A 24,949-nucleotide genomic window follows, 5' to 3' on the forward strand; every position below is an offset into this window, starting at 1 on the left:
TCTACGCTAGATATCAACATCCAATGCCATCCAACAACATCCATTATGGACAGGCGGGACTGCATTCAAACAGGACACAATCCATCTGCCTTGTCAATATCCTATAGCAGCTCCAATAATCTTGCCTGAAGCACTTAACCACTTCCATATTTGATCTTGATCTCAAATTTGGCTTCACTCAAGTTGTGAGTGTGGGTGGTAAAGGAGGGAGACTATGTGTTACACAGCATTACATAATATGGGCCATTTTTGATGGTCTACTCGCCTCCACGCACAGCTCACATAATATAACATATTGCACTGGAGTGATCATTTCCCCAAGTGAATAAAGTGCGAAAGTGGCTTGCAACAAAGCTTCACTTAAATGTTAATGAAAACATGCATACATACACAAACATGTGCTAGCATACAGAAGAGAAGAACAGGTGTGAGGGGAAAAGCATTTTACTTAAATATGGCAGCAAAGTTGGGGTGTTGGCTTTATATTCCCTTAGTAATGTAGTACACCAGAGGGAAAACATTGAAGAGGAGATGACAGAGTGATAAAAAGGCTGGAAAGATCACCCATACTGTTCATGTGAACCCTTCCCCCAGTCTACATTCTGGCAATAGTAGCTGCTTGGTTCACTACATTAGACACATGACGTCACACCAACGCAGCCGAATCCTGCTAGTGATGCTGGACGTCCCACTGTTCAATTTGCCTCAACAGCTTTTAATATTTTACTGTGCAAATTCTTAAATAGCATTTTAATAAAGGAGCAGGGTAGTACAACGTCTTCCTGGAATTGTCATTTGCATTGCACATTTTCCTACCGTGCCAGTCCATGTCTATGTGAAAACGCACGAAGCAGTTTATTTGGAGCTGTGATTCTAGTCCTGATTTCTGCTACACTGAAAGCAAATTGTTACGACATGAATAAAAACTAACCTCCCAATAACATCCATCCATCCATACATCCTCTACACCAATTTTATTTTTTCAATAATACATTAATTGTATAGTAATCCGTTCTATATGCCATTATACATTCATTTTCTCACGAGTGATGATTTCTGAAGGCATAAGTACAGCGAAACAATGTCAAATTGTGTGGCGTAGGTTTCAAGAACGTGCCGTTTGAACGGATGAGTAAATACGCTTCAAGCTCCCGATTCTCAAAGCACTTTAAGTGCATGAGGGAACTAAGCTAACGGGCTAACGTGAGAAACAAGGTTTGGATGAGAGAATCGAGTCTTTGAGAAGGGGGAACTGGGTAACTACAGTTGTTCATTTTTCCCCTCAAGCATACAACAATCTTAGTGGCAAATTCGAAGAAAAATGGACTTACAGCAATGCTGGGAACCGCAGTTTCTGGTCGCTCGATCATTGTAATGCTGTCACCGCCCAGCTTGCAATGGACAGTCACCGAGGCATAAACCGACAAGCGTCCAAGAGAATGACGGAATGATAAGAAATGCGCGGGTCTTTTTCACCGCCCCAAAGTGTGCTTTCTTGAAAATAAACTAAACAACCACACGTCAATCTAAACAACAAATAGATTACATATGACCACCAATCAACAATCCTGTCAGTACCAACAGACGAGACTCAGAGAAGAAAATACGCTTGACTGATTTGGTCCACTACTGGTTTACCCTGATTTTACTCAGTACTGTTTCCGTCTAGCAACTTCAGGATAAAATTTGACTTCGACGTCAACATGGCTCTCTAGAGCGCAAACACGAATATTGTGTCTATCGTGTTATGCTTTAATGAAATGATCTAATATCAAGCTACATTTTGAGGTTTGATTTGATAGTAAAAAAAGAATGTACAAATTTACCCTAGTAAAATTGTGATTTCATTTGCACGCAGGAACGACTATGTCTGATTATAGTTCCGCATTCAATATTAGAAAACAGTAGCGTCTTTTTTCGATCAAACAATACAAGTAACATTGACCGTGATTCGATTATCGTAACGCATTTGAGACTCTAAGCTCTTGCTCTGAAAACAACAACTGCAGCAAACTTCCTGTATTGTGTGAATTTAGTCACAGGAAGTCGTAGTAAATCTACATCAGTGAACGGTTTTGGAGTAGCAAACGCTACTTCCTCGCGTTCCATATGGATTCCCCCTCAGGGCTGGTTTAACTGTAAGATAAATACATAAATACACAAATAAACAAGCATATGAATGGATGGATATAATAGGATGCAGTCACTTCATCGTTAATTAGAAGTCATGGCAAATTGTTGCACGCAAATGTTTAGACAATTTGTTCAGTTTAATGTTTTCACAGGATTTGGTGGGGGAAAAAGACAGTTGTCTGTTGAACGTGAAGGAAACAGCAATTTCAGAACAGCTTCTCTGTCCCCCCCAAAAATGAAAAGAACAAATCAAACTAGCAATTAACATGACATGGAAACAATTAATACTTTTCTTTGGTGGCCCACATAAAGCATGACTCTCAATCCCATTTTTTGCCACGAGTACTGGCTGAGTTAATATTTTAATACAGTATCAAATTTATCTGTGTAGACTGGGACCAGTTTGGGACTAGTCTTTTTTAAGTATAATATACCGTACGAAATTTACTGTGTATATGCAACCGGGACATTGGGTAGATTGGATAGTTTATGCATTATTTCGGTTTATATTTTTGCATTGTGCTTCTTATACCAATGTCTTCTCTTTCGTGCTTTTTTAAATTTGATTTTTTAATTTCCTGTATCCACTATGTTGAAACGATGGCATGAAATCACCTCAGATATAATTACATTCGTTTCTATTAACTCTTTAAATTGAAAAGATAGTAGGCCTATAGATTCGAATGCAATGCCCAATAACTGAAACATAAAAAATATTTCAAATAAGGCCAGACGACGACGCTCCCTCTCTCAAATACTTCCCTCTGCTGTCCTCTTCTGGCTGATTGGTATCACTGACGGACTTGATGATGATGGCTAATCAGTACATCAACGTTTTTAGTTTTATGCCGCAAAAGGGGTCTTAAAATAATTAATAGAGATTAACAGTATACAATATGGTGTGTACTATATATTGGCCTAATGTACGCTTTCAATATTTGTTGATAGCATTTAAATCTGACAGGTAACTTTTTTTTTCCTACTGCACCAAAAAAATCCTTTGGATTTACTTTATTCGGATGTGTACATCGGTTAGACTTTATTCAAATCAAATTAATTGATTGATTGATTTACTGAACATATAAACACAACATGAAAGACACAAAGAAAACAACAACAACAACAACAAAATCAAAATAAAGGATCAGAATTTATCTTAATTCAGTAAAATTTATATGTTCAAGGGGAGTAGGAAGAAGTAAAAAACTTGTCGAGTCCTACCCCTTGTTCACTATAAAGTATTGTAAATCATGTTCTATTAATATGAAGGTGGTTTATTCATAAATACATACACACATATACCCGAGCATAACCCATATATAAACTAAACTAAAAACGCTTATTTTACATATATACAAAGTAAAGCGCTATAAATAGAAACAAAAAACAAAAGTATAAATATAAACAGACATGCCCCTATTATACACATCTATAGATAATCATATTCATAAACCAAAAACTAAAGACAGTAAATTAAGAGATTCACTTTCATATCCTGAGTCCCTGATAGTGTAGTGGGACACACGCCTGAGTTGTGTGCGGGCAGCGTGGGATCGATTCCCGCTCAGTGACAGTGTCTATGTGTGCCCTGCGACTGGCTGGCGACCAGTTCGGGGTGTAGTCTGCCTTCGCCCATTGATGGCTGGGATAGGCTCCAGCAACTCCCCACGACCCTGTATAGGATAAGCGGTTTGGAAGATGATGACTTTCATATCCTGTGTCTATACTTGATTTATATATTTTTGTAATACTATATTTCTAAACCTCTTTTTAAATACTGAAAATGATTCACAACAGTTGTATGACACTTGTAACCCTTAGCCTATAACAACCTTCTCTGATTTTGAACAGCTTCTGGATACTGTGGCAAAGTTGATTATTGTAGGGTTTATACATTATTTGTGCTGTTTTAAATTCAGTAGTGGCAGTAATAATCAGCAAAATAATATATATAAAGATGCCTTATTTAGGATATCCTTGGTTTTATAAAGCATACCTATAGTTTTTGAAATGTTTCTTTTAATATTTTCTGTGTGTGGTTTCCAACATAATTTTTCATGTGTAGTAACTCCAAGAAATTTAGTTTCATATACTCTTTCTATTTCAATAGAATTAACGATAATTTTGATTTGTTGTTTAACTTGTTTGGTACTAAAAATAATATACTTTGTTTTGTTTAAATTCAGAGATAATTTATTAGTGCCAAACAAGTTTTTTAATACATTTAATTCTTTTTCCACAGTCTCCAGAAGCTGCTCAAGCTTTTTTCCAGAGCAGTACAAAGTTGTATCATCAGCATATAGAACTTTTTTTTTAAAAACTTTAGAAGCACAGCAGATATCATTGATATAGAGTATAAATAGTTTAGGGCCAAGCACTGACCCTTGAGGGACCCCTTTTTTGTTAAACTGTACATACTGTGTCCTGTCATTTAGATAGCTTCGAACCCATTTATTTGCCAAACCTCTTATACCATACCTCTCTAATTTTTCCATTAATATATTGTGATCTATTGTATCAAAAGCTTCTTTTAGGTCAATGAAAACACCAACAGTAAATTATTTTTTATCTATACTGGTTGCGATTTCTTCCACTAGTTCCATTACTGCCATAGATGTGGTCCTTTTTTCTCTAAAGCCATACTGGTTTTCGCTTAAAAGATTGTGTTTTGTAATAAAATTGTCATGTCTATGTGTAAGTAGTTTTTCCAGAATTTTTGAAAATTGTGGTAGTAACGATATTGGGCTATAATTAGTAAATAAGTGTTTGTCTCCACTCTTATAAATCGGAATAACTTTTGCTCTTTTCATTTTTGATGGGAAGACACCAGTTTTAAATGACAGGTTACAAATATATGTCAAAGGTTGCACAACATGTTTTATAATACTTTTAATTAATGCCATATCAATATTAAAACAGTCAGTGGACTTTTTTGTTTTTAGTGTTTTAACACTTATTTCTATATTGTTTACAGCATTAAGCGACATAGTGGCAGAATTATTCTGTATATATTTATGTATTTCATATTTATTATTATTTCACTCTGGAATTTCTTTTGCTAGTTCACTACCAACATGAATAAAATATTCATTAAATTCATTAATTATATCTGTTACTTTATCAATGATGATATTATTCTTTATAGAATATTCTGAATGGTTATATTTTTTAAAGCCATTACTTATTATATGATTTAATATTCTCCATGTATCTTGTGTGTTACTCCTGTTCTGTTCTAATAGTGCTTGATAATATTGTCTCTTGCTAGTTCTCATAATGTTTACTAATTTATTTTTATATTTTTTTATACTTATGTACAGCATCTTTTGTTCTTAAATTTAAAAAACGTTTGTATAACAGGTTTTTCTTTTTACACGCATTCAATATGCCCTGTGTCATCCATGGTTTACTCAAGCTTTGGCGCTTCCTGGTTACTGTTTTTAATGGACAATGTTTATCGTATAGGGAAGTTAAAATTGACAGAAATGCTTGGTACGCAAGATTAGGGTCTTCCTTTGAGTAAATCTCTGCCCAATTTTGATTTTCTAGGTCCATTTTTAAGGCAGTAATGGTACATTTGGTTCTAAGTCGTGTTTCTGATGTATAAATTACTTGTTTTATTTTTTGTTAAAATAGTTTTGAATAATTGCAAAGACAGGCAAGTGATCACTTATATCATTTAGAAGTAGACCACTTACTATTTCATAATCTATTTTATTAATGAATATATTATCTATTATTGTGGCTGTATCTATGGTTATTCTACTAGGTTTTATAATTAACGGAAAAAGACAATTACTGTACACTGTGTTAATAAAGTCAATTGTTTTCTGGTGGCCATTTGGATTTAATAAATCAACAATTAGGTCCCCACAAAATAGTAGCAGTTTTTATCATTAGAATCACTAAACATGTCCGCTATTTTTTTATTGAAAGTGTCAAGGCAGGATCCTGGTGTTCTATAGACACAGCTTATGAAGATGTTGGATGTTTTTTTCAACACGAATCTCAATAGTTAAACACTCCATAAATTTTTCCATAGAATAAGTCAAACCTTCAATTATATTACATCTCAGAGTTTTGTTAACATAGATTGCGACACCGCCACCTCTCCTGTTTTTTCTATTCATTGTGAACAATTCTTATCCTTCCATTTGCATATTGCTTATTTTTTTTACATCATCAAGCCACGTTTCAGATATGGCTGTTATTTGGAATTTCTTTATACTACTCAAATCTTTTTTGATAGACAATTTTGGTAAAATGTTTATAGAGACTTCTGCTGTTAAAATGTATAATTGAGAGTCCATTGTCCATTTTCATGTTTTCATTTAACTGATCATCTGTATAATACTCACATCCAAAGTTAGTATTTGTATAGAAATGGTTATCTGGATCTAAATTATTTTCAGGATCAAAGGTTTTATGTTCAACATATTCAGAAGTTCTTAAATGTATTTCTTCTGTCTGTGGATTTTCCATTTCTTTGGTGTTAGCTTTATTGCTCAGACATGATGTTCAAATAGTCACTTGGCATTGGCATTGTTAATAATGGACATGTTGCTGCTGTCTTGGCGTGCTAGTCCGAGGATGAATTATAATCAAATCAAATCAAATCAAATCAAATCAAAGTTTATTTATATAGTACTTTTCACGCATAAAAGTGCAACTCAAAGTGCTGTACAATAAAAACATTAAAATACAACATAAAAAGAAGACCCGCTATCTCCTTCCCTCCCTCCCTCACAATATACACAAAGGCAGATATTCACGAGCACACTTGCACGCGCACACACACACGCGCACACGCACGCACATACCGCCCCCCACACACACACACCCACACGCACACGCACACGCACACCCCCACACACACGCACGCGCACACGCACCATGCTGCCCTCATTCACTCGTTACATGTACATACACTAAAATGTTTGCTCGGTTTTGCTTTTTCATGCTTCCTTGAGAAGCGTTTTGTTTAATTTTGCTCGATATTGATAAGAAAAATATACAATGGATGGAAATAGTAACCTTCTGTGCTTACTTGCAAGGAAAATAAAAGTTTAAAACACTTTACTATTTGAGCAAAACGATATCAAGGGTTTCGAATGCATACCACAGTTTGTGCAGAGGCATCACTTCATATTTTGTCCTAGTGTAATTAGCGAGCAAACTTGGCCGACCTTCTGCGCAGTGCGCATGTACTTCTTATGTATTGGTCAATGAGAGGTACCTGTTTGGTTCACACTTCAGAAAGATCAAATTAGCTCCAATTTATCCTAAATAATATTTTATTAATAATACTGTAATTATATTCATCAATGTAAAGACACTGATTATATTAAGGATTTCTTATCAACAATGATTTGTCAAGGTATGAAACAGGCAAGTGTCAATATACAACACTTTATTTCCATGCTGTAAATCTCTGCAAGTGTTTACATTTTCAAATGATCACTTATACAACATTCTTAGGAATTCACAATGTCCCATCACTGGTGAGCCATTTGTGGAACAGACCCACGGGTTACTCATGTGGTCCCAGCAGGCCCCATGTTGGTGACCCCCAGTCCAGAATATATTAATTACACACTAGGTTCAGGGTGGAGTAACGGTTACAAGTGATTTGTCTCTCCTGAGATTATTTTTGCATCAAGTTCCTTGATGAGGTTTTTCACCCACGAGTCTGAAGACCTTGCACACATGGGACGACCCATCACTGTCCTCAGTCTGTAGGAATAGAGAAACAAGTGAGTTGGTGAGGTTTATTATGATTCAGATGTGATGATAACGGATCATAACGCTAAATGTCTTCACCATTGGATACCTACCTCACAGCAGGAATGGGGCACTGCTGTGAAGTCTTGGCATAACTGACTACTTTGTGTGAGGGAATAGGGTTCTCATTGAAACGATAGCAACAGTAGTTCGGTCCAGAACTCCGCAAACCTACAAACAAAGAGCACCAAATCAACATCTCACCATTATACAATACAAGAACAAACAACTCAATTGCACACAAGGACATATAATCCAGTAACACAAGTTACTTATCTGAAACTGATAATTGTTTTCTAATATAAAGATTAGACGTTGGTACACCTTTTCAAAACCTCAAGATAATAAAAGAAAAGAATGAATGAAATGAAGAACTTGCACAATTCATTTAAAAAAAGATATTGTCTTTTGTTACTTTGAAAATTGTGGCATAACTGCACACATCCTAAAACTAAAACCACTTTTTTTTTTTTTACTGAACACATTACACACATTCGTTTTTTTAGGCATGGCACATCGCATCAAGGCAATATTCTGATCCAAATCTATTTGGTTGATAAAGTGTCTCTTGTGCACAGCCTGCTTCAGGTCATCCTATGGATTTTAAATGGGATCTCAACCTCCCCAAAAATATATACAAAAATATATTCTCTGCACCTCCAGTAGTCTAAACACACCATTGTGATTGATATTGCATTTGTGATTAATATTGCATTTGTGAAACATGAGTTAAGCAGTAAAATCCATCTGTTTTTGTCCATGTCAGGTACGGCCATTTTGTCACTTGCTGTCAACTGGAAATTACATCAGAGTTGCTCAGGGCTCAGGTAACGACCAATCATGGCTCAGCGTCAGAAAACAGGTGAATTGTCTCGTCTGTTTTCTTTTCCATCTCTGAAGTTCAGGAATCATACAATGATCAGATCTGGGCAGCTTTTCGATCCTCGTGAATGCTCTCACCCGAGACGGGTGAGGGCAGAAAAGGGGCACGGTCTAACATGCAGCCCTCACATTTATACTGTCTTCAAAATCTAGACATAATGTGGGCTGGTCTCCTCCCTGGCTGGCCCTGTCTGTAGGGCTGATCCTCTCAAGATGGTCCCATGGTCAGATCAGGGCACGGTGACTCTCACACTTTTAACTGATTATGCGATGTTCGTAAATGTGTAATTTGCCATATTGTTTTTTGGTTAACCTGTTGGCTAATATAATGCCATTCATATAGATTTAGATCCTTCATGCTCTGTCTTTCTTAGCCAATTTAAATTTTCATCAGCCATTCGTTTGATGATTTGGATGTAAGCTTGGGGTCATTGTAATACTGAAATGTGAAAGAAATTCCACTTCAACTTCAAAAGGTTTTGGGCCAAAATTGACTGGTACCTGAAATATGCCAAAAGCCTTTTGTTTGCGCTAAAAACATCATCAACAACAATAATATTGACACATGCTGCCATCACCAGCTTTCAGGCCATCAACCTTCCCCAAAACACATGGAGAAAATGTGACAATATGATCGGTGACACGACTTTTGCCCACAATTCCAATGGGCACACGCACACCCACAACACTGTAATGAAGCATGGTGGCAGTATAATGATTTGCAGTAATTTTTCAACGTGAACTGGGGTTTCATCTTAATGATATAATTGACTTCATACTACGAGTCAACCGAAGCTTAATTTAATAGTTTCTTACTTCATAGGTACTATTTTAAAACAGTTACCATCCAAAATTCAGCACCGTTAACTTTGGGACATCAGATTTTACAATAAAATCCTGGAATACTTTGGAGATGGGATCTTGTCCAGTTCACAAAAAGAAAGTTCAGCATAACAATCACATTCTTACCTTCACTTAAAGTTACAGCCACTAGCAGCACCACCAACACAGACAGAGGAAGATGAGAGGTCATCATGAAGTGTGTCAACTTTAAAGCTGCTTCAGTCTGCTCTCTCCGCTGTGTCTGTTCACATCGACTGCAGTCACATTATATAGAGAAGATGGATTGACTGGGGAAGACCCCAGTTAAATATGGGTTTTTTTCTCTCTTTTTTAAATTTTGTCTCAGGGGGTTTACCAGGATACATGGGCATTTCTCTGTCTGTGTTGCATTAAGTTCATCTCACTTCTCAAAATTAAAAGTCATGGATAAGATCAACAAGGGACTCAACAGACACAAAGGAGGAACTACTGTTAAATGTTTTCCCTGTGTCATTTCTCTGCTATGAGTCATACTTACAGAAATAAAAAGTTTTACTCTCACCTCCTACATGTCACAGTCACATGGACTTCTTTCATCAGAGAGTACTGTGCAATGGTCTTCTACTGTATTCTAAATATATAATGAATATGCTACAGAAAATGTCATGGTAGCAGCAGCAGTGTACAAAATGTGCTACATAAGATGTAAGTACTGTATAGTGTCGTACTTTCAAATGTCAATCTAACATGTCGGTAACGTGCATGAATTCTCATGTAACTTTCATCCCATAGTTTAAGTATAGTGTTACATGTTACCCTGCGTTTGGCTGAGAACCAGTTCTGGGTGCACCCTAGTTGCCGAAGACAGCTGGGATAGGCTTCAGCATACCCGCGACCCACGTGAGGAGAAACATCTCAGACGGATGGATGGATGGCAACATGTTATACATTACATGTACTGTGAAAAACTTGCCAAACGATTTGAACAGATATACAGAAGCATTTATCAAAACTTTAAACTAACTCATGTAACACTTATTCATTGTTAATAATAATTTTGAAAAGTAAATAATATTTGTTGTTCAGCTCCAAATATACAGTACATAAATAATACTTCATACATAACAACAAAAAAGGGAAATGAAGTTAATTTGGATACCGGCTCTAGGTCAGGTCATTTCAACTGGCGGCCTGGGGGCCAGATCAAGCCTGCCAAGCATGTTGGTCAGGCCCGCGGAATATCGCCAAAAAGAAAAACACAGACGTTTGCCACATGGACACATCCTCATGCTACACACCACCTGGAAAGGTAAGAGGCGCTGTGGCGTTGTGCAGTGCTGCGCCTCTCTACCGACAATAGAAAAAGAATAAGGAAGCAGCTTCAGAGCTCTTCTTGTTGCACATGAAATTGAGGGGATTGCAGAGCAGGAGAGGCCGAGCATTTTTACGCCTGATGTTTCCCCCCAAAGCAGGAGGAAAAAAGGAAGAAGCCTGAGTGAACCGCGGCGGCGCCCTGCTCCTTCGCTCGGTCTGTAAACATGTCGCTATCGCTACTGTGGCGGTCCAGCCCTTGGGCCATGGGTTTTTGATAATGTGACCCCCTGGATAATTTAGTTGAATAGCCCTGATTACAATATCAATAAAATACAAGTATTAGAGACATTACCGATTTCTCTCAAAATGTGTTATCATTGTAAATGTTTTTAAATTATTAAAAAAAACAGTTTTTCTTGTATTGGGAATTACTGTGCATGTATGCTCTTTTTTTTGGTGGGGGCAGTCATGCTGTATGTGGGTGATCTATTTGGTCTCAGGGTAGGCTTATCACACGTTTACACATGAGTGTCATATGTAAATTCATATTGACTTTTCCACGTTAGTATAAAAGCAGAACTACTCACACACATTTTTCACTTCCCAATTTGTTTTGTCCTTTGTGGTCCCTCATTTATCATATGTATATCATAACATATGTAGATTTATGTTGGTGTGTATATACATGTGTATATACACATGTTACTGCGTATATTTACATAGGTTTGATCCTGAATGTTTGCCGTCAATGTTATACATTAATGGCTACATTATGCCGCCGTCCCTCTGTGACCTATATCTTTGCTGCTGTAACACTGAAAATTTCCCCACTGTGGGATCAATAAAGGCATTCTTATCTTATCTTACTCACACACATTTTTCACTTCCCAATTTGTTTTGTCCTTTGTGGTCCCTCATTTATCACATTTTCTTTTGTTGTTACAATTATTATACTGTATGTTTTAAGGCTGTAAACCTCACCATTAACGTTTTCTCACATTTCTCTCATGTTTAAACACGCTCAAAATTCAAACCTTAGTAAGAAAGATAAGTATACAGTGGTACCTCTACTTACGAAATTAATTGGTTCTGGAAGAAATTTCTTAAGTAGAAAAATTTGTAAGTAGGGACGCGTTTTCCATGTAAATGCCCTAATCCGTTCTAAGCCCCCCAATATTGTGACATAAATGTCTTATAAAGCATAAAAATGCATGAAAATATGTAACAAATACATTATTGCACAATAAATGAGAGTTGTGCATAATGTGAAAAAAACAAAGATAGAGAAAGGAATAAAAATGATGGTCGTTTACCTTTTAATTGATGTCCTCGTTGCTTTTTGCCCACTTTGATTCATGTTCTCTCTCAGAAGTGGTTTTTGCCTGGCGTTTTGTAAAGAACTGATTTAATAATGTGGTGACCGTCGATACGTTACGGTCATATTCTTTGGCGAGATCAACCAAACGCATCCCCTTTTCATAGTTTTCTATTATCTCTTGCTTTGTTTGTATGGACAAAAACGATTTTCTCCTTTTTTCCTTTTCCTCGCTTCTAATTCACTTAAAACTATCGGAACACCCCATGGCGCCAGGGGCGAATGACGAGGACGCTGCATAGACATAGCACAACAACATATGAGCTCGGAAACAAGAAATTATCAATTTTTACTCTCGTAGATCTGAATGACCACAACAGGATGTTGAAGTCCCAAACATTTATTTAATAAATAAAAATGTAAACATTTTCTTACAAATATTGATGACAAACTTTTGAACTAACAAATTTAATTTTAATGAACAACATATGAGGCCGGATACATAAGAAATGATCATTTGTGACTCGCCAGTGACGCTTCTTCTGACTGTCCCGACGCTACCACTGTAAAAAACAGCATGCTGAATTGTGAATTGCACTGTAAAAAATACAGGCAGTCTATATATATCAGACAAATCAGACTTCTGATATGAACACAATGCTGCGGCATGACCTCATGAGAATGACTCACACCAGACATCCCAAGAATATTACTGAACTAAAATAGTTTTAAAAAAAGAGTAATGATGGGGAATTCCTCCTCAGAGATTCAAAGAAATAGAAGAGCAAATTCAATCAACTTGTGTGCGTCTTTATTTACATTGGATGAAAGATAAAATGAACACGCATTGGAAAATAGTTTTTTTTTTGTGAACTAATAATTGAGCGTACATCAAGTGAGTGACCTGTTGGAAGTTCCAACAGTTAATTGTTATTTTTTTAAATGTACTTTGATTTGCATTATTACATTTAATTTGAATTAATTTTTAAAGATTGAAATATCATTTAAAAAAATATTGTTTATTGTTTAAAGTGGGGTTCCCCATAATTTTCCCACTATGGTGAAGACTATTCTTCTTGGGGTCCCTCTCAGAAAATTACAGACACATGAAACAAGATTCTTTACAAAATCAAAATCAGAATGAATGCAATCTTTCACCGAAATATTCCACAAATAAATACTTAAGAGTAAACTAGTAAGTAAGAGTAAGCTTGCTTAAATTGAAACTTATTGTTATTATTTTTAAATCAGCTAATGTCCTAGTCCTACTCCCATCATTTCTTGATCCATTCAAAAAGGTCTTTATTTTATCACAATTCATTTGCATACAAAGTTACATGACATCAATCATAATTTCCAGCTCTTGCTTCCTTCTTCCTTCTTCCTTTTGAAGCTTAGTGTTCTAACCATAAAAACCAGGTATGGCTGAAGATGCTTCCAGCATGAAACCGCTCTGTACATTACTGTTCTTTTCAGTGCATTAGTTCTGAGAATAGGCAGGGTTAAATGATTACCAATTACCTGTCTGGTGTCATAGCTATGCCTTTCAATGGTCAGTAGAGGTTGTAAAAAAATTAAAATAAAAAGAAGCCAGATTAACCTGCTTTATCCCCACAGTAGACTCATTATTGGATTATTGATTATTACTGCAAAATTTCTTCAACAAATTAGATTGTCATCATGATGGTTACATTCACAGTCTATCAGAGTGAGGCATTCTGTCTATGTGACGGACGCCGTTTTGCCGACGGTTGACGAATGATGGGAACATTTTTTAAACAGACAGACTAAGCATAGTTGGAATCCCATGTACTTAATCCGTTTTTCATCTGTTGTCCATCTTTAGTCTATTTTTCGCAGCGAGGCTTCGATGGCCGTGGCAAGCACGACGAGGAACACCAGTGAGTTGTTGTTGCTTGGGGGACAAATTTGAGTGATGGACCAGGCTGTGTGCGGCATGGTGGGGACTGGTTAGCACATCCGCCTCACAGTTCAGAGGTCGTGGGTTCGATCCGGCTCCGTTCTGCCGGTGTGGAGTTTGCATGTTATCCCCGTGCCTGCGTGGGTTTTCTCCGGGTACTCCGGTTTCCTCCCACATTCCAAAAACATGCTTGGTACGTTGATTGGATGCTCTAAATTGCCCCTAGGTGTGATTGTGAGTGCGGATGTTTGTTTGTCTCTGTGTGCTGCGATTGGCTGGCAACCAATTCAGGGTGTCAGCTGTCTACTGCCCGTAGACAGCTGGGATAGGCGCCAGCACGCCCGCGACCTGTGTGAGGAGAAGCGGTATAGATAATGGATGGACCAGGCTGTGAACAGGCTTTCATGGCGCTAGGGGTGGGAACGATAATTGTTTTTTTGATGCATCATTTGTTATGTTAAAAAGATTCTGCATTGATTCAGAGATATTAATAATCGATGTTCAAAGCATAAATAAAAAGAATAAAATAAAAAGATGAGCAAGCGATTACGTGCGTTGTACATCAGATGTCTGTGACGAGGCTTACGTGACAAGATGGCGGAACAAACAAAACCTCACACGAGCGGCGCAATCCTTGTTAAAAGCATCGGTTTGGAGACATTTCGTTTCTTTATGAAGTGTGAGATGTTGATAAAAATATTTCAGGAATCCAATAAAGATGACACGCTACCACCCAGAGTTGAGTGCTGCGAAAGGCTGATCCGTCGGAGGTGCTCTTCCACCAAACATCGAAAGAGTAAGAAAAATGACCAAATCCATTGCATCAGATTTGCACCCTAATCGGTTGTGGAAGGAAGGGGCTGTCGCGGCATGATGCCGACAGTGACACTGTATACACAATATAAAATTGCTGTTGCGTAGTACAATAATATCAGAGCATGTACAGCACTTCTTTCCTCACACAAAAACCTAGAATATGCACACCTTCTGCAAGATTAACAGTTCAAAGTCTGTTATTTATGGTTACAAAATATGCTGCTTTATATTTTGAATAATAAAGCTGTTGATGACACAATGTTCAACACTGCTGTAATGCACAGTATCGCGTCCAATATCATCCATCGATCCATTATCTAAACCGCTTTATCCTCACGAGGGTCGCGCGGCTGCTGTCTTCGGGCAGTAGGCGGGGTACACCCTAAACTGGTTGCCAGCCGATCGCAGAAAATATACTACATCAGGTGCTACATTGGGTTAAATAAAAGCAGCGTTCATTGCTAAGTTACACAGTAATGTCAATCAGATGATGCATATTGCGCTTTAAAGTATTAAAATACAGGTTACGCTAAATCGCATTAATTTTAAATATCTTCTTGGAATTTTTTTGTTATAGAAGTTACAGACCTTTGTTACAACAAATGCTGCCATTGGCACTTTTTGAAATTTGTGTTGACACATGTAAAAAGGTTACCTTGCCACTTTAATGAAAGTCAAAGTGTGAAATATAAATCCTTGCTCTTCCTTGAGTTATGCAATTGTTTTAGAAAAGGTACCAGTATTTTAGATTAGCTATAAAATGTAAACCATTGTAGTGATGCATCGAAATCGAATTAAATCGAATCGTAGGCCTCTGAATCAGAAGTCAATCGAATTGTGGGCCTCTGAATCAGAATCGAATCGCATCGTGAGGTACCCATAGATTCCCACCCCTACATGGCGCTGTGAGTAACTCTTTCTGTTCAAATTCACTGAGTGCTCCGCTTGTCTAAATGGAATTGTTGTTGTATAGCTTCAATGAGCTGCTTGTCTGACTGGGAGCACTTCACGCCGACACGCTGCTAATATAGAGCTTTCACCTGCACTGCTTGTTCCTGATTGGTGACTCTCGTCACAGAATTGGCCATCTAATCAGTGCGCTGATGGGAGGGCTCCCGCATACAGCGCACCAACAATTGAAATGTTAGAACTTTTTCTCAAGATCCATGGTTGAAACCATAGGCTTTTCACATTATCCTAAGTGTAACGCTGACGTACTGACGAATCTGCCCCACATAGCAGAGGATGGTTTCTATCCATCGACCTCTGGGTTATGGGCCCAGCACGCTTCCGCTGCGCCACTTGTTCTTTGTTTCATAACCTTAGTGTTGTTCACGATTTCTGTCTAACAAGTATTCGGTTCGACAAGTTCATCCAGAATTTGCATACTCCTGTCCTGAAAAGAGTGCCGTTTCTCTGAGGTGCAGGTTTAAAGCTGAGTTTTGACTCGGGGGGTTTGCCCTACTAAACTGTGTCATTCTCCTGATCAATGGTTGTTTGGTTTTCCAATACACTATAAACATCAGTGCATTCCTCACTGTGCTAGACAGCATTGACCAGATTGCTTTTCTATGCGGTGTCTGGTCAGTTAAAGGTTGGTTTCCATAGAGGATTTGGGGGATTCCACTGGTTTTCCCTCGTAGCCTTAACCTTTCAAACAAAGGTGCTTTCCTTGTACGCAGCTTAAGGGAGTGTGGCCGAGTGGTCTAGTGTGTTGAATTTATGTTTCAGTCTGTCTTGAGGCATGGGTTCAAATCCCTCCACTTCCATGTCTGTTGAGATCATGTACCCAATTTTGTTGTCTTGCTGCACAAACCTGTTCTGTCCTGTCAAGGTTTCCTGCCTTCATGTTAATATTTTTGCCTTTCACACATTGACTGCCAACATGATGGGTACAAACACAATTGATATTAAAAGTGAAAAAAGGAGGACATTTCCAATGCAAAGTCAGTTAAGTGTGGGAAAGGTCTCTTTCCACATGCAAGTACCAAATAGTTGGAAAATCCAAACTTTAAATGTTTCTCATCAAGATCAACACTTAAAGGATTTGCAAAACATCCCAAAGATAGGCTTAATGCACTGAAAAACCCACCAAGGATAGCAGAAGATGGTTTTGATCCATCGACGACTGGGTTATGGGCCCAGCAAGTTACAGCTGCGCCACTCTGCTGCTGCTGACCATATGTCCCGATTTACTCGGGACTGTCCCGCATTTGAATGATTTTTTATGTGTCCCGCAAATTGACTCGCTGTCCCGCATGTCTGATTGGCAGGCACCAATTTTCAAACGTGCGCTTAAAAACTTGTTTTTTATTAAACGCTTGTGTGCTGAGAGCAGACAACACACAGTGGGGGCGGGTCTTGGGCTATGTGTGTGTTTGTGTGTGTGGGGGGTGCATGGTGTTCGGGCTGGTGTGACTGTCTGCGTGCGAGACTATGAGAGGCAGGGGTATGCTGTCAATCAAACAGCCGTGCGCACATGCAGGCAATAGTTGTTTTTAAAGATACGCCTACCAAAAACAAGCATTTTAGCGACGCGTTCCATACATTTGTGATGAATTAATGAAAATGGAGGACTCAAAGGAAAGTAAGAAGACTGCAAAGAACATGAAATGCAGGACTGGTGCGACAACACAGACGCCCTCTATAGGAAGAGTCAGAGCAGACTCTTCCTACTCAGGAGACTGAGGTCTTTTGGGGTTCAGGGGACACTCCTCAGGAACTTTTATGACTCGGTGGTTGCATCGGTCATCTCCCAGGGAGTGGTCACCTGGGCAGGCGGCGTCTCGGCCCGGGACAAGAAGCGGCTGGACAAACTGGTCAGGAGGGCCGGCTCTGTCCTGGGCTGCTCCCTGCACTCTGTGGACTCGGTGGGGGACAGGAGGATGTTGGCCAAGCTGTCATCATTGCTGGGCAACCCGGACCACCCCCTCCAGGGCACCCTAACAGCACTCCACAGCACCTTCAGTGACAGACTGTTACACCCTCGCTGTGCAAAGGAGAGATTCCGCCGTTTCTTCTTGCCTGCTGCTGTCAGACTCTTTAACAAGAACATTGTGTAGTCTCTACAAACTGGTGCAATTGTGCAGTCCTGCACCTGAGCTCATATTGTGCAATACCCAATTTTCCCCACTACTGTAACACCGTGCAATACTCAACATTCCCCACTACTGTTAGTCTAGTTTTATTTTTATCCAATGCTGTTCCTTACATTTAACTACAGCACTGCAGCACTGTCACTTACTTAGAGTATTTTTCCTCTGTACTATGTACAGGCCAAAATGAGTGTTCCTCATACTTTTTATGTAGACGTATGTTGGTGTGTCTATACATGTGTATATACACATGTTACTGCGTATATTTACATAGGTTTGATCCTGAATGTTTGCCGTCAATGTTGTACATTAATGGCTACATTATGCCGCCGTCCCTGTGTGACCTATATCTTTGCTGCTGTAACAATGAAAATTTCCCCACTGTGGGATCAATAAAGGCATTCCTAACTTATCTTATCTTATCTTATCTTATCTTATAACAAGGTCTGGGAACTCATTTTCCTTGGGTGAAGCCAGTGAAAGACGAGTCAGATAAAGCTTTCTGTGAACATTGTGGCTGCTGCTGCTGTTATGGAGAAAACTGAAAGACTTGAGTTGTGATGGACATAACCGAAAGTGTTTCATCAGTGCTTTCCTTGGTTCTGGAAGTGCATAGTGCTGCTATGGTGGACACGTTTGTTTACAACTAAATTTATTGTAGTTACAGTATTGTTATCTCCTGACTATTTTTGATATACTTCTTGTTTTATTTTCGTTTTATGCTGTGGCTGTTTAACTTGAAAATATTTGAATTGCAGTAGTTGTAGTAGCCTGTCTTTGTTTGGATTGTCTTTGTTCCTGTAGTAAATTGTGACTGCACTTCATACTCGCTGGGATAGGCTCCAGCAACTCCCCGCGACCCTGTATAGGATAAGCGGTTTGGAAGATGACATGACATGACTTCATACTCTACATGTTGACTTGAGATTTGACAAGGTTCTATTGTGTGAGTGTGACTATTGTTAAAGTGCATCTACCTCAAGATATGAAGAGACTGACTAATTTCAGACTTTATTGTGAGCTCCGATTCCAAGGGCAGAGCTATAGGTGGGCCTTGGTGGGCACAGGCCCACCCAGATTGACAGACTTCCCACCAAGTGAGATTCTTAAAAAATATATATTTTTACATTTTTTGTAAAGTATTATTAAATTATTTTTGTTACAGTTTATTATATTATATGTTACTGAACAGTTGACAAGCTGTGTCATTGTCATAAATGTTTGGTGTCCGCCACAAGCGTCAGCTGCGTCCCACATAGTCCCCCACAAGTATACTCCCTGTCCCACATCTGGTGAGTTTGGCTCTGGTCACTCTAACGGAAAGATCTATGCTTTTGTCCCTCCTGGAACTAGATGGACTTTTTACGATGGACCAGATGGGGTCACCTCAGGTTTCGAGGTCTTCCCTAAGGTGCCAATGTTCTCTCGCTGCCTTGCGGGCTATTTGGAGGTCTTCAGGTCTGTGTTTTAGGGTCGTGATAATGCTCATTTTGTCTTCCAGTGTGTGTTATGACTATAAAGTATTGGTCAGTGAGTCATGTCATGTCATGTCATTTTCCAAACCGCTTATCCTATACAGGGTCGCGGGGAGTTGCTGGAGCCTATCCCAGCCGTCAACGGGCGAAGGCAGACTACACCCCGGACTGGTCGCCAGCCAGTCGCAGGGCACACATAGACACTGTCACTGAGCGGGAATCGATCCCACGCTGCCCGCACACAACTCGGGCGTGTGTACCACTACACTATCAGCGGACCTGGTCAGTGAGTGTGGGGTTTTTTTCTAAACCGCTACAAAAATGGCCCTGTCCCGAAAAAGAGACTTTCCACGTCCTCTATGTAAAAGTTGGCAACAATGGGAAAGACAAATGATCCAGTAGCTCTGAAATTTTCCGTCCGACTCTTAATTTTTTCAAACAAAGGTCCTGTCTTGGTTACATAAATTTAGGTAGTGTGGCCTAGCGGTCGAAGGCGCTGGATTAAGGCTCCAGTCTCTCTTGAGGCGTGGGTTCAACTGCCATTTACACCTCAGTTGGGGTTAATACACTCAATTGTGTTGTCTTGCCACACCAATCCATTCACTCCCATCAATGTTCCTTCCTTCATGTCAATATCCTTGGCCTTTACACATTGAAATGGATTGCCCTCATGATGCATACATTCACAGTCTATGTTAAAAGTGCAAAAAGGAAGATTTCTTTCATATAAAGTGAGAGAACTGAGGAAGAGATCACCTCGCACATGCAAGTTCTCAACAGTTGAAACATTTTTTGATCAAGATCAATGCTTAAAACCATAGGCTTTTATCAACATCCTAAGAACAGCACAGTGGGAGTGACTAACTTACCACAGATTGCAGAGGATTGTTTTGATCCATCGACCTCTGGGTTATGGGCCCAGCACGCTTCCGCTGCGCCACTCTGCTGTTCGTTTCATAACCTTTGTATTATTCACTTTCTTTCTAGCAAGTATTGGGTTGGACACGTCCAAAATCTGCATATTCCTGTCTTGAAAAGATTGCTGTTTTTCTGAAGTGCAGGTTTACAGCTGAGCTTTGACTTGAGGAGTTTTCCCTTCTCTACTGTGTCATTCTCCTTCTCAATTTTTGCTTGGTTTTCCAATACACTATAACACATCATTGTATTCCTCACTGTGCAAGACAGCTTTGACCAGATTGCTTTTCTCTGCGGTGTCTGGTCAGTTAAAGGTTGGCTATCATAGGGGATACATGGGATACCACAGCTGGGTTTCCTTCGCAGTCTTAACCTTTCAAACAAAGGTCCTTTGAAGTGAAGTATCTTAAGGTAGTGTGGCCGAGTGGTATTATCCCCTGGATTTATATTCCACTCCGTCTTGAGGTGTGTTTTCAAATACTGCCATTTCCATGTCAATTGAGGTAGTGTGCTCACTTTTGTTGTCTTGCCACACAAACCTGTTCTATCTTCTCAAAGTTTCCTGCCTTCATGTCAATATCTTTTGCCTTTCAAATGTTGAACAAGACTGCCAACATGGTGTGTACAAGCGCAGTTCATACTAAAATTGAAAATAGGAGGATTTTTCCAATGCAAAGTCAGCTAAATTTTTAAAATGTCAATTTCCACGTGCAAGTTCCATACAGTAGGAAAATCCGAACTTTAGACTTTCTCATGATCAACGCTTCAAGCCTTTGAAAAAGATCCAAAGGGTAGGGCTCAGGTAATGAACAACCCATTGCAGATAGCAGAGGATGGTTTCGATCCATTGACCTCTGGGTTATGGGCCCAGCACGCTTCCGCTGAGCCACTCTGCTATTTGTTTCATAACCTTTGTATTATTCACTTTCTTTCTAGCAAGTATTGGGTTGTCCAAAATCTGCATATTCCTGTCCTGAAAAGATTGCTGTTTTTCTGAAGTGCAGGTTTACAGCTGAGCTTTGACTTGATGAGTTTTCCCTTCTCTACTGTGTCATTCTCCTTCTCAGTTTTTGCTTGGTTTTCCAATACACTATAACACATCATTGTATTCCTCACTGTGCAAGACAGCATTGACCAGATTGCTTTTCTCGGCGGTGTCTGGTCAGTTAAAGGTTGGCTATCATCGGGGATACATGGGATCCCACAGCTGGGTTTCCTTCGCAGTCTTAACCTTTCAAAGGTCCTTTGAAGCGAAGTATCTTAAGATAGTGTGGCCGAGTGGTATTGTCCCCTGGCTTTATATTCTACTCCGTCTTGAGGTGTGGTTTCAAATACCACAATTTCCGTGTCTGTTGAGGTATTGTGCTCACTTTTGTTGTCTTGCCACACAAACCTGTTCTATCTTCTCAAAGTTTCCTGCCTTCAAGTCAATATATTTTGCCTTTCAAATGTTGAACAAGACTGCCAACATGGTGTGTACAAGCGCAGTTCATACTAAAAGTGAAAATAGGAGGATTTTTCCAATGCAAAGTCAGCTAAGTTTTTAAAAGGTCAATTTCCATGTGCAAGTTCCAAACAATTGGTAAATCCGAACATTAAATGTTCTCATGACCTTCGCTTGAATCATTTTAACAAGATCCAAAGGGTAGGGTTCAGGTAATGAAAAACCCATCACAGATAGCAGAGGATGGTTTCGATCCATCGTCCTCTGGGTTATGGGCCCAGCACGCTACCGCTGTGCATTGGTCTGTGTTTTTAGTGTTCATTCCCTCTTTCTTGCAAGTACTGGCTCGCACGAGCATTTAATAGCGCCTGGACTGTGTTCTCTGTCCAGAATATGCACATTCCTGGTCTGAAAAGTGCCGTTTTTCTGAGGTGCAGGTTGACAGCTGAGTTTTGACTTGGGAAGTTTGCCCTTCTATACTCTGTCATTCTCCTGCTCAGTGCTTGCTTCGTTTCCCCAAAACACAATACAAATCAATTCGTTCTTCACCATGCTTGACTGCATAGACCAGATTGCTTTCCTGTGGGGTGCTTGTTTTTGGGACTGTTCCAGCCTTTGTCCCAGGGTGTTGCCGGGTTTGAAGTGTATTGGAATGTCGTCTAAGATGGAAATCCTTTGTTGTTTTTCAGATGGAGCTGATACATACGGAAAGACAATATTGTTTCTGCACTCTTTTCTTTTTCATCCTCTATGCTTTTGTCCCTCCTTGAACTCAATGCACTTTTTACGATGGACCAGATGGGGTCACCTCAGGTTTCGAGGTCTTCCCTAAGGTGCCTATGTTCTCTCGCTGCCTTGCGGGCTATTTGGAGGTCTTCAGGTCTATGTTTTAGGGTCGTGATAATGCTCATTTTGTCTTCCAGTGTGTGTTATGACTATAAAGTATTGGTCAGTGAGTGTGGGTTATTTTCTACACAGCTACAAAAATGGCCCTGTCCCGAAAAAGAGACTTTCCACGTCCTCTATGTAAAAGTTGGCAACAATGGGCGTGGCAAGTGATCCAGTAGCTCTGAAATTTTCCGTCCGACTCTTAATTTTTTCAAACAAAGGTCCTGTCTTGGTTACATAAACTTAGGTAGTGTGGCCGAGCGGTCTAAGGCGCTGGATTAAGGCTCCAGTCTCTCTTGAGGCGTGGGTTCAAGTCCCACCACTGCCATTTACACCTCAGTTGGGGTTAATACACTCAATTGTGTTGTCTTGCCACACCAATCCATTCACTCCCATCAATGTTCCTTCCTTCATGTCAATAACCTTGGTCTTCACATGTTGAAATGGATTGCCCTCATGATGCATACATTCACAGTCTATGTTATAAGTGCAAAAACGTAGACTTTTCTCATATAAAGTGAGTGAACCGAGGAAGTCATCATCTCGCACATGCAAGTTCCCAAGAGTTGAAACGTTTTTTGATCAATATCAATGCTTAAAACCAAAGGCTTTTATCAACATCCTAAGTACAGCACAGTGGGAGTGACTAACCTACCACAGATTGCAGAGGATTGTTTTGATCCATCGACCTCTGGGTTATGGGCCCAGCACGCTTCCGCTGCGCCACTCTGCTGTTTGTTTCATTACCTTTGTATTATTCACTTTCTTTCTAGCAAGTATTGGGTTGGACACGTCCAAAATATGCATATTCCTGTCCTGAAAAGATTGCTGTTTTTCTGAAGTGCAGGTTTACAGCTGAGCTTTGGCGTGAGGAGTTTTTCCTTCTCTACTCTGTCATTCTCCTTCTCAGTTTTTGCTTTGTTTTACATTACACTATAACACAACATTGTATTCCTCACTGTGCAAGACAGCATTGACCAGATTGCTTTTCTCTGCGGTGTCTGGTCAATTAAAGGTTGGCTATCATAGGGGATCAGGGGATCCCGCAGCCGGTTCTTCTTCGCAGTCTTAACCTTTCAAACAAAGTTCCTTTAAAGTCATGTCATGTCATCTTCCAAACCGCTTATCCTATATAGGGTCGCGGGGAGTTGCTGGAGCCTATCCCAGCCGTCAATGGGCGAAGGCAGACTACACCCCGAACTGGTCGCCAGCCAGTCGCAGGGCACACATAGACACTGTCACTGAGCGGGAATCGATCCCACGCTGCCCGCACACAACTCAGGCGTGTGTACCACTACACTATCAGCGGACTTCCTTGAAAGTGAAGTATCTTAAGGTAGTGTGGCCGAGTAGTATTTCCCCCTGGATTTATATTCCACTCTGTGTTGCGGTGTTGTTTCAAATCCTGCCACTTCCCTGTCTGTTGAGGTAGTGTGCTCAGTTTTGTTGTCTTGCCACACAAACTTGTTCTATCTTGTCAAGGTTTCCTGCCTTCATGTCAATATCTTTGCCTTTCAAATGTTGAACAAGAATGCCAACATGATGGGTACAAGCGCAGTTCATACTAAAAGTGAAAATAGGAGGATTATTTCAATGCAAAGTCAGCTAAGTTTTTAAAATGTCAATTTCCACGTGCAAGTTCCAAACAGTAGGAAAATCCGAACTTTAAACTTTCTCATGATCAATGCTTAAAGCCTTTGAAAAAGATCCAAATGGTAGGGCTCAGGTAATGAACAACCCATCTCAGATAGCAGAGGATGGTTTCGATCCATCGACCTCTGGGTTATGGGCCCAGCACGCTTCCGCTGCGCCACTCTGCTGTTTGTTTCATAACCTTTGTATTATTCACTTTCTTTCTAGCAAGTATTGGGTTGGATGTCCAAAATCTGCATATTCCTGTCCTGAAAAGATTGCTGTTTTTCTGAAGTGCAGGTTTACAGCTGAGCTTTGACTTGATGAGTTTTCCCTTCTCTACTGTGTCATTCTCCTTCTCAGTTTTTGCTTGGTTTTCCAATACACTATAACACATCATTGTATTCCTCACTGTGCAAGACAGCATTGACCAGATTGCTTTTCTCGGCGGTGTCTGGTCAGTTAAAGGTTGGCTATCATCGGGGATACATGGGATCCCACAGCTGGGTTTCCTTC

At 39.6% G+C, this 24,949-nt stretch overlaps 2 protein-coding genes and 2 non-coding genes across 5 annotated transcripts in view; 1 reads left to right on the forward strand and 3 right to left on the reverse strand.

The window, feature by feature from the left end:
- The window catches only part of LOC147148127 (septin-7-like), a 60,880-nt gene extending 59,232 nt beyond the window's left edge, over positions 1–1,648 (reverse strand). For both annotated transcript variants that reach the window (XM_086027265.1, XM_086027264.1), the window contains exon 1: positions 1,332–1,648. In XM_086027265.1, coding sequence (XP_085883391.1) covers positions 1,332–1,370 — 39 coding nt within the window. In that variant the 5' untranslated portion in view covers positions 1,371–1,648. The remainder of the gene's footprint in view (positions 1–1,331) is intronic.
- A 5,880-nt stretch (positions 1,649–7,528) lies between these two features.
- LOC147148128 (monocyte chemotactic protein 1B-like) lies at positions 7,529–9,861 on the reverse strand. The gene is made up of 3 exons (XM_086028704.1): positions 9,766–9,861; positions 7,968–8,085; positions 7,529–7,866 (listed from the first exon to the last, which is right to left on the reverse strand). The coding sequence occupies exons 1-3, from the start codon at positions 9,830–9,832 to the stop codon at positions 7,752–7,754; spliced, it is 300 nt and encodes a 99-aa protein (XP_085884830.1). The 5' UTR covers positions 9,833–9,861; the 3' UTR covers positions 7,529–7,751.
- A 13,186-nt stretch (positions 9,862–23,047) lies between these two features.
- trnal-aag (transfer RNA leucine (anticodon AAG)) lies at positions 23,048–23,129 on the forward strand. The gene has a single exon. It is a non-coding gene; the product is annotated as a tRNA-Leu (tRNA).
- Positions 23,130–24,549: 1,420 nt separating this feature from the next.
- trnam-cau (transfer RNA methionine (anticodon CAU)) lies at positions 24,550–24,621 on the reverse strand. Its single transcript has one exon. It is a non-coding gene; the product is annotated as a tRNA-Met (tRNA).
- Between the last annotated feature and the right edge of the window lie 328 nt (positions 24,622–24,949).

The sequence above is a fragment of the Filicampus tigris genome, chromosome 4 (assembly GCF_054856515.1).
Source record: "Filicampus tigris isolate MCC_2025a chromosome 4, RoL_Ftig_1.0, whole genome shotgun sequence".
Taxonomy (NCBI): domain Eukaryota; kingdom Metazoa; phylum Chordata; class Actinopteri; order Syngnathiformes; family Syngnathidae; genus Filicampus; species Filicampus tigris.